The 10,019-nt window shown below is 45.3% G+C and overlaps 1 protein-coding gene across 1 annotated transcript; it reads right to left on the reverse strand.

Moving 5' to 3' along the window:
• Window positions 1–228: 228 nt before the first annotated feature.
• On the reverse strand, window positions 229–9,764 carry LOC133464620 (NACHT, LRR and PYD domains-containing protein 4-like). The gene is made up of 12 exons (XM_061746704.1): window positions 9,692–9,764; window positions 9,094–9,337; window positions 8,485–8,617; window positions 8,269–8,406; window positions 8,019–8,135; window positions 7,568–7,646; window positions 7,009–7,216; window positions 4,503–6,339; window positions 4,081–4,254; window positions 2,717–2,890; window positions 2,263–2,309; window positions 229–2,145 (listed from the first exon to the last, which is right to left on the reverse strand). The coding sequence occupies exons 3-12, from the start codon at window positions 8,571–8,573 to the stop codon at window positions 1,616–1,618; spliced, it is 3,393 nt and encodes a 1,130-aa protein (XP_061602688.1). The 5' UTR covers window positions 8,574–8,617; window positions 9,094–9,337; window positions 9,692–9,764; the 3' UTR covers window positions 229–1,615.
• Window positions 9,765–10,019: the final 255 nt, after the last annotated feature.

A 10,019-nucleotide genomic window follows, 5' to 3' on the forward strand; every position in this document is an offset into this window, starting at 1 on the left:
TCTAGAACAGAGATAAGACAAAGGCTTGTTTTAGTTTTTGTTTTTACTTTCTCTCCTTAAGCGCCTACTATGGAGGACCATTTTTATATACAGTACCAGCATTAGTTGGAAATGGTCTACAATTCCCTCCAGTGGCACTTTCAAGTGGATGGATTGCTGCTACCACAGTGTTAAACGGTTTATCCTGCTGGAAATGTTGGACGGCAGCTCTACAGATATTTCGGCGGGTTCAGCTCAAGGAGCAGAGAGCAAACTTTGATGTTGTTTTTCTCTTTGTACTGACAAATGTACAAAAATAATCTTAGTACAGGTCAAAATCAACAAGGCCCTGAATATGAAGGAGTTCTAGATAATTGTTTTGGGAGAAATCTCAAATAGGTTCTAGAGGGGTCGGCTGTACCCAAAATGAATCACACACACACTCGCCTTTGCTATAAGATATGAATACATTTATTAGCAAAAAGGCAAGCATTACATAGAAGACATCCACAAAACTACCCGTTTGCTAGGATAAGTGTCGAATTACCCCCTACAACTCGGCAGTACACACAATATCACTCGTTTGCCAGGATGACGCGACAAGCTATCACCCGCAAAACAGCGGCAATCAACACAGTTGCAATCATCACACACAGGTGAAAGGGTTAAACAGGCCTTCTTACCTCGACACGGAACTGGAGAGCCAAGGCAGTCCGGTTTTGAATAAGCCAAGGAAAAACCCAACGCCGGGCGTTTTGCCAATACCCACGGCCGACTCTGGCTATACTTCCGGGATCCCTGTCTTTTATACCTTTCCCTCAGCACCTTGCGGAGAGGGAGGGGAAAGACCTATTCGCCCCCCTGTCCGCAAGCTCTCAAAACAAGTTTCGGCTCCCACGGGACCAAAATCCCGTGAGAACCAGACTCTTTCTCACAGAAAAACAGGCATTTGCTATGATAAACAGCAGGTGCGTCGCTAACTAAAACTAAAGCTGTGTTTGGGAATCTAGGGCATCTTCAGGACACAAAACTTATTTTTTCTCACTTCAATAATGTATGGATCATTTAAATCATCTTGGTGAGAATTCACATACAAACACTTTACCACTTTATTCATCTATACAGGTCACTTATGAACAGTGATAGGCCCATATCAATATTCTTTGTTAAATCATACAATAAATGACGGTTACAGTCAGGTTTCCGGCCACAACACAGCACTGAGACAGCTCTAGTAAAGGTCCTTGATGACATCCACTCCAATATGGATAGTGGCAACATTTCAGTCTTGGTCTTACTGGATCTCAGTGCTGCATTCAATACGCTTTACCATGATATCGTGATAAAACGGTTGAAGAACTGGGTGGGACTTTCTGGCACAGCCCTTGCCTAATTCAGTGTCCTATCTAAAAGACGGGGATTATTTTGTGTCTTTAGCTAACTAAAAATTGGAGCTTACAAAAATAACATGTGGAGTTCCTCAACGTTCAGTTCTGGGGCCTCTGAAACAGACAGAAGAACATGTGGATCCTGGAATAATCGCAGCTTCCATCTTTAAAGGACTGGAGGAGGAAGTAGATTCAAAACATACTGGACTTTCTGTCCAACAGTTTCTCTGACAGGAGACTCTTGATACTCAACACAGAGAGACTGAAGAACCATTACCAAACCAGAACCCAGGATAGAGAGGTTCAGTGAATGTGGTGTTGGAGGTGTGGAGGAGGATCAGTCTGTCAGAGGAGACACTGTAGAAGGACAGAGTTCCAGCAGGAACGTCCACGTACACTGCTACTCTGTCAGAGACTGAGGAAGAGGAGGAGGAATGTGTTCCTATGTTATTGTGACTGACAGAGTACTGACCAGAACCACTAGAAAATTCCAGACTCCAGGAATGATTGTTCCTCCCAAACACACAGTCTATAGATCCTCCTTTCCTGCTGATTCTTCTGTAACTCACTGATACAGAAACTCCTCCTCTCCACTGGACCTCCCAGTAACAGCGACCCGTCAGAACTTCTCTACACAGCAGCTGAGGACAGCCATCAAACCTGTCTGGATAATCAGGATATGACTGATCCTCCTTCACACGTGTCATCTTCCTGTTGTTGTCAAACAGTTTGATGTTGTTGTTGACTGTGTTTGTGTCGATGGTGAGTTGACAAGAATCTGATGGAGAGAACAAACAACCCAGCTGCAGTTATTATTGATCTGTCATTGATCATTGATGGACTCATGAACGAGTGAAGATAGTTGAATGTGTGAATGAAATAAAAACACACTTACACTTCCTCAGACCTGGTGTCAACCATCGTCGTCCAGAAGGCTCCACCCTGAAAGGAGGAGGGGGGTCAGACCAGCACAGTCTCTTTCAGCAAACATGGACATTACATGGCTCTCGCACACTGATGAAGAGGTGATCAATGTCAGAGACCAACTAATCTGAAAAACATCCTGAAGATGAAAGTTCTTCTGATCTCAGCTGGGATCATTTGGGGTTGAGTGTTTTTAGTTTGGGACAAAGATGATGAGCAGTAATGACCAACATCAGGACTACAGAGGCAGGAATCTGTGTGCTCCGTCAGTAAGTTCGATCTCAGTTATGGTGGAGTTCAGATGATTGATGCTGAAACACATAAAGTTCTTCACGCTGTTCTGAATGTGACAGAATGTTAGTAAAGGACAGAGACGTTCTCATCTATCAGACACCGTGTGTCTCTGCAGCAGCTGTGTCCCGTACCTGAGAGTGTCCAGCCTCCAACGGGGATCCTCCAGTCCAGCAGACAAAAGCTGCACTGCTGACTCTCCTGGATGGTTGTAGCTCAGGTCCAGCTCTCTCAGGTGGGAGGGATTGGAGGTCAGAGCTGAGACCAGAGAAGCACCACCTTCCTCTGAGATCAGACAGCCTGACAGCCTGCAGACACACAACAAAAGAATTCTAATCCTAAATCAGAATCAGACTTTAATGACAGGGTTTGAATACATCAAACAGGGCATTTGACTTTGGATACACTGTCGGGGACATAGATGTTATAATGCGCCTGTTTTCCAAGGATGACACTGGGATAGAGGAGGGAACAAAGGCATCTTCACACTGTGTATAAATACGCAGTGTCAAGGTGCAAAAAACACCCCAGCACATAAAGCAACATAACAACATCATCACAAAGACTTGCATGTGGGTGTGTGTGTGTGGGGGGGCCAAGGTCTGTGTTATCAGACGGCCCGGTACTGTTCTGATTCAGGTCCACAGATGTCCTGGGAAGGGGAGGGCTAATGGGGGCAGAGCATCTTGTTATTCATTCCTCCAAGGAGATAGTGACTGGAGCGGCCGGCCAAGCTGCTCTGTCAAGGTCAGATTGTAGAATCAACAATTGTTTTAGGACAGGCAGATTCCAGTAATTTTCCATCTGCCTCAAGTCTCTGGTTCATCAATGGCGACTCCAATCAGACGAATTTGTGGTCAATTCCCGCCAAGCCGAGCTTCCAACTTCTCCAAGGTCTTTTCCATCTTGCCAATGAGTTCAAAAACCGCTGCTAGCCTGCGATTTAGCTCCCCCAACATTAAAGTCTGAGTGTTGGTCGCACAGCTTATCCCTCTAGCCACGTCAGGCAGCACTGAGAGGGCCAGAACAGCTGTCGACGACTTACGAATTAGTCGATATGCCAGGAAACCGCCAGCTCCAAAAAGCAGAAATCCTGTAATCATTAATCCAATTATGTAGGCATCTTCAACATCCTCGACCGACAGAATAGAGACACATGATCCTCCAATGCTTCCAGGAGTCCATCATGTACCCGGCAAAAAATGTCCCGTCAGGGCAGGAGGGCTCCCTTGTCCCCTGACTTCTTGTCGCAAAAATTTGGTCAATTGTGCTGAGAGACCAATTCACCAATTCCATGATTGTAGAGAGTTTCGGAGGATGTGAAAAAGAGAGGCTCTAAGACAAGACAAGACAAAAGCAGCAGCAGGGCAGATAGGGAGGGAGAGGGAGCAGAAAAGCGTCCGCCTTCACAGACAGCCGGAAGAAGAAAAAAAAAAAATGACGTCCCTAAACGTCCCTTTAACATAAACCACAGGTCTAACGGTAAACAGTTTCTTACCTGAGAGACTCCAGTTTACAGTGTGGACTCTCCAGTCCAGGACACAGCTTCTTCAGTCCTGAATCCTGCAGGTTGTTGTTGCTCAGGTCCAGTTCTGTCAGACTGGAGGACTGACAGCTGAGGACTGAGGACAGATCTGCACAGATGTCCTCTGAGAGGTTACAGACACTCAACCTGCAGAGGAGATGATTAAGTTATTTAAAAATGGATTCTGTCAAGAAATAAATAACAGAACTTTAAGTGAATACTGAAAAACTGAACTATTAATCATTAAGTGTTGCTTCATGTAAAGTTTCCTGAGATGAATTATTGATGAGAAATGTTCGTACATGAACCTGAACTCAGTTAAACAGTGAAATTAACTGATGTTCTCCATGAACACATTGGATTGTACTTAAAGAGATGTGTCTGTTGGTACTTACACAACCTTCTTGGAGGCTTTGACCACCGGCAGCAGCCTCCATAGAACCTCCTCTGAAGCTGAGTATTTCGTAAGGTCAAACACCTCCAGATCTCCTGATGACAGTAAGATGAAGCCCAGAGCCGACCACTGAGCAGGCGACAGTTTCCCTGTGGAGATAAGTCCTAACCTCAGGGACAGTTGGACCTCCTCCACTAGAGAAGCATCATTCAGTTCATTCAGACAGTGGAACAGGTTGATGCTTCTCTCTCCAGACAGGTCCTCACTGATCTTCTTCTTGATGTATTTGATCGTTTCCTGATTGTTATCTGAACTTCTTTGTTTTGGTTCCTGCAGACTTTGTAGGAGGTTTTGATTGGTCTGTGAAGTTCTTTGGTTTGATGTCATCAGACCTCGTAGGAGAGTCTGATTGGTCCCCAGCGAAAGACCCAGGAGGAAGCGGAGGAACAAGTCCAGGTGTCCATTTGGACTTTGTAAGGCCTTGTCCACAGCACTCTGATAGAGGTGAGTCTCTGCTTTTGTTTTAAACCACCAGAAGGTGTTTTTTTGTTTATCCAGCAGGTTGACTCCAGACTTGATGAAGGTCTGATGGACATGAAGAGCAGCCAGAAACTCCTGGACACTCAGATGGACGAAGCAGAATACCTGGTCCTGGTACAGGCTGCTCTCCTCTCTAAAGATCTGGGTGAACACTCCTGAGTACACTGAAGCCTCTCTGACATCGATGACACACTCTCTCAGGTCTGATTCATAGAAGATCAGGTTTCCTTTCTGCAGCTGCTCAAAAGCCAGTTTTCCCAGAGACTCCACCATCTTCCTGCTCTCTGGACTCCAGTGTGGATCTGTCTCAGCTCCTCCATCATACTTGACCTTCTTCAGTTTGGCCTGGACCACCAGGAAGTGGATGTACATCTGAGTCAGGGTCTTGGGCAGCCCCCCTACCTCTCTGGTTTCCAGGACTTTCTCCAGGACCGTAGCAGTGATCCAGCAGAAGACTGGGATGTGGCACATGATGTGGAGGCACCGGGATGTCTTGATGTGGGAGATGATCTTGCTGGTCTGCTTGTTATCTCTGAACCTCTTCCTGAAGTAATCCTCCTTCTGTGGGTCAGTGAAGCCTCTGACCTCTGTCACCATAGAAACACACTCAGAAGGAATCTGATTGGCTGCTGCGGGTCGTGTGGTGATCCAGAGACGAGCAGAAGGAAGCAGGTTCCCCCTGATGAGGTTTGTCAGCAGCACATCCACTGAGGTGGACTCTGTAACATCAGTCAGGTCCTCATTGTTGTGGAAGTCCAGAGGAAGTCGACTCTCATCCAGACCGTCAAAGATGAACACGACCTGGAACTCTTCAAAGCTGCAGATTTCTTTGGTTTCATTGAAGAAGTGATGAACAAGTTCCACCAAGCTGAACTTCTCCTCTCTCAGCACATTCAGCTCTCTGAAGGTGAATGGAAGCAGTAACTGGATGTCCTGGTTGGTTCTGCCTTCAGCCCAGTCCAGACTGAACTTCTGTGTTAGGACTGTTTTCCCGATGCCGGCCACTCCCTTCGTCATCACCGTTCTGATTGGTTCATCTCTTCCAGGTGGGAGTTTAAAGATGTCTTCCTGTCTGATGGTTGTTTCTGCTCTGTCTGGTTTCCTGGATGCTGCTTCAATCTGTCTGACTTCATGTTCTTTGTTGACCTCTCCAGTCCCTCCCTCTCTGATGTAGAGCTCCGTGTAGATCTGCTTCAGTAGGGTTGGGTTTCCTGCTTTAACAATCCCCTCAAACACACACTGGTACTTCTTCCTCAGCTTAGACTTCAAATGTGTTTGATACACTGCAACAAACGCACCTTAATGAAAGAAAGTAAAGAAAGAGATTTAGTGTTTTATGAAGTTCACTCAACAACTTCATTCTTCGAAAAACAATCAGGATCTGAACATCCACTGATCAGCGGTAACTTTACGATGAGCTGTCCAATAATGAGTAGATCACTTTTCAAACACCTCTGAACATTCAGGACGTGGAAGTGACAATAACATCTGGGTGTCCTGGAGTTTCTAATACCAGGATGTTAGCAGAGCCCTGATGGGTTGTGGGTTTGTGGGTTGAAGTATAATGTCCAGGTTTAAGACTTGGAGTGGTATTGGTCCCCACAGTTGCTGTCAGATCACATCAGGTTTGTATCTCAGAAGTCTGGAGGATAAACGAACACCTCAGATTCTTAGTCGTGTTCTTAGACACCTTCCTAAGCAAGGTGTGACCAGAGACTTCACCTGTGGAGGCCACTGGACTGCAGAAATGTTAAGGTGGGTGTCATCATTCAGTCAAAATAACTTTCATATGGATAAAAAATGCAGATTTGAGTCCAGCAGAACAATGTTGGAACAAGATGAGCAGAGCTCTTCACTCATACTTTCAGTGGTTTTAATGTTGGGGCTGATGTGTGAATTTTGTTCATCTCCTGAGGCATTCTGGATCCTTTATTCAGCAGCTAAAATATTCTGAAAAATCCACCTACTGCTCTGCAGACGCTCAGCCAGCTTCTCCTGCTTCATTCTCCTCAGGAAGTTCACTGTGATCTTCACAAACGCCTCTCTATTGCTCCTCTGCTCTTCATCCTCACCCTGCAACAGATGCTCAAGGGATTCTGGGTAATCTGGACTCAGAGTCTTCTGGATCTTCTTCAGCTCATTCTTCACAAACATGACAATGTTGTCCTCCAGCAGCTGGAACAGAAGATCACATGAAGGACACAATCAGACTGAAACCACGGAGACAAACATCAGGTCCATGTTGGACAGACTGACAGTCCACTGGTCTCCAGAGACCAGCATGGAGACAAACATCAGACCCATGATGGACAGACTGACAGTCCACTGGTCCCCAGAGACCAGCATGGAGACAAACATCAGACCCATGTTGGACAGACTGACAGTCCACTGGTCTCCAGAGACCAGCATGGAGACAAACATCAGACCCATGTTGGACAGACTGACAGTCCACTGGTCTCCAGAGACCAGCATGGAGACAAACATCAACAGAACAGGTGGAGAAGCAGTTGTTGTTCATGTACAGACCTGAAAGATGGAGTCCAGCTGGGTCTGATGCTGCTGGACAGACGGACCGCTGGGAGGCTCTGAGCTCTGCTTGTCCACTCTGTGTAGGAACCAGGAAGAATTAGCTCACATCATGTCTGTCTTCACAGAGACAAACACCAGCTGAAGGTCCATGAAGTCCTGTTTGGATGAGGACAGTCCATCAGAGGACTGGCTGTGGTGGTGAAGGTTTACTAGTCCTGCTGATCCACTGAGAACGTACACGTGACCTCAATGAGAACTCTGCTCATTCACATATTTACAAGCTCCAGTTCTGCTCGAAGATCTATGAGGAGGAAGCTCAGATCACCATCAGTGATGGAGGACCACAGGGGTCCAGGACTACATGGATCTACTCAAGAGTAAAACATTTAGGTATCTCCTAACCCGAGGACTGATTTAAATTAATTTAATACATTTAAATACATCTCACCTCTCTGAACAAGACTGTTGTTCTCCTTTAAACTCAATAATAAAGTTATTTGACTGGTTACTCTTCAAGGACAAACAGCTTGGTTCATCTGCAACAGAGTCTCTTTTCTGGTGGATCCTGATAGAAGAAAAACAATTCAAATGAACAAATGATGTTTATACTAAAACTACATTATCAAGATAAAAATATTCAGGCTATTTAAAAATCATTAAACATACTGTAAATACTGACAGTATTTTGATTCACTCACTTCTTTAAAGAAGAATGTTGGCCTCCTTTAAAGTTCTCAATAATATCCTTTGACCGGTCACTCTTCAAGGACACACAGCTGGGTTCATGATTAGGTCCAGGTCCAGGTACAGGTCCAGGTCCAGGTCCAGGTTTATTCCTGTAATAATGATGTTTGGTGATTCATGACCTCGTGACATGCAGAAGAGTCCGGGACAGTTAGAGATGCTCATCTCACCTCTGAGCTTTGCTCCGACTCTCATGTTCCCCACACAGAGAGGTTTTAGAGGGAGGGACTCCCTCCTCTCCGTCCTCACACTGGTCCATTCTGCTGAATTCACGTCCACATGAACTCTCACACACACCTCCACCTGCAGAGGAAACACACATCACTGGTGTTGGACAGAGATCAGCTGATCAGCAGAGTTGAAAATCTGGAAAAACCTGAATGAGACTCAGCCTCTACGTCAGTCTGGTTCTTGTAAATCAGAATCAGAAAGGGGATTTATTGCCAAGTTTGTTAACACACACAAGGAATTTGTTGTGGTGATTGGTGCAATACAGTAAGAATAAAAATAAAAATAAAAAAATATAAAAGCAAACAAATATATGGAGATAAACTAAGAGATAGAATAAAGTAAAATGTATAACAGAAATAAACAGAAATGTACAATATGAGGATTAAAAAGTGCCGGATATGAATCTTTACAAAAAGTGACGTAGGATGACGGATGACAGATAAAATGTATAAACAGAAATAAACAATATAGACAGAAATGTACAATATGGGGTTTTTTAGAGTGTCGGATGTGAGTCTGTACAAATGTTACGGGGTTGGAATATTTACGTTAATGTAACATAGAGTGGGATGGGGGGGCAGTCCGTAGTAGTCGGGGGGGAGGAGGGATCGCGGCCTTGTTGACGAGGACAACTGCAGATGGGAAAAAACTGTTCTTGTGGCGTGAGGTTTTGGTCCTGATGGACCGCAGCCTCCTGCAAGAGGGAAGAGTCTGAAACAGTTTGTGTCCGGGGTGGGAGGGATCTGCTGCAATCTTTCCTGCACGCTTCAGGGTCCTGGAGGCGTGCAGGTCCTGGAGAAGAAGAATGTGAAGAAGTTCAAAGGTTAAGCTGTCCTGCAGAGACAAGCGCCCTCCTTCCCAGCCTCATTATACAACAGTTACACAAGCAGCAAACAACCACTTCTTCCAGGAACCATACTTTATTTTGAAAGGCTCAGGAGGAAACAGCAGTCCGATTGTTTGATGATTAATCATCAGCTGATCAATAAAGTAAAATATAAATATTGCCATCTAACCATCGTGTAGATTTTTCAGACACGAGAACGATCAAAGTCTGCAGTGAATATCTTTTCCTAACATGACGGAGCAGAAACAAACAGGAAAGTTCCTGAAGACAAAGTTCAAGAGTGAAAGAAACAAACTTACAGTTTCTTCAAAACAGTCCAAAGAGTTGGAGGAGAAGATTCTCCAGTCGGAACGAAACCAACTGAGACCCAACTGATCCTGGAATGAGTCAGAGCTGCACCTGAGACAGAAGAGGAGGAGGAGGCGGATGAGGAGGAGGAGGAAGGACAGGCGTCAGCAGCAGAACTCGTTCCCCCAGTTTCAGGGAAATCCATTACGCTGCATCTTCAGACAGAGTTGTTGTAAGAACAGACACGTGCGGGACATTTCTGGAGCTCACAGGCAAAGAAGTGACAAGAAGCAGAAAATATTCACAACCGCGTTGGAGTCTGAAATCAGTCACATGTAG

The sequence above is a fragment of the Cololabis saira genome, chromosome 2 (genome assembly GCF_033807715.1).
Source record: "Cololabis saira isolate AMF1-May2022 chromosome 2, fColSai1.1, whole genome shotgun sequence".
Lineage (NCBI taxonomy): Eukaryota > Metazoa > Chordata > Actinopteri > Beloniformes > Belonidae > Cololabis > Cololabis saira.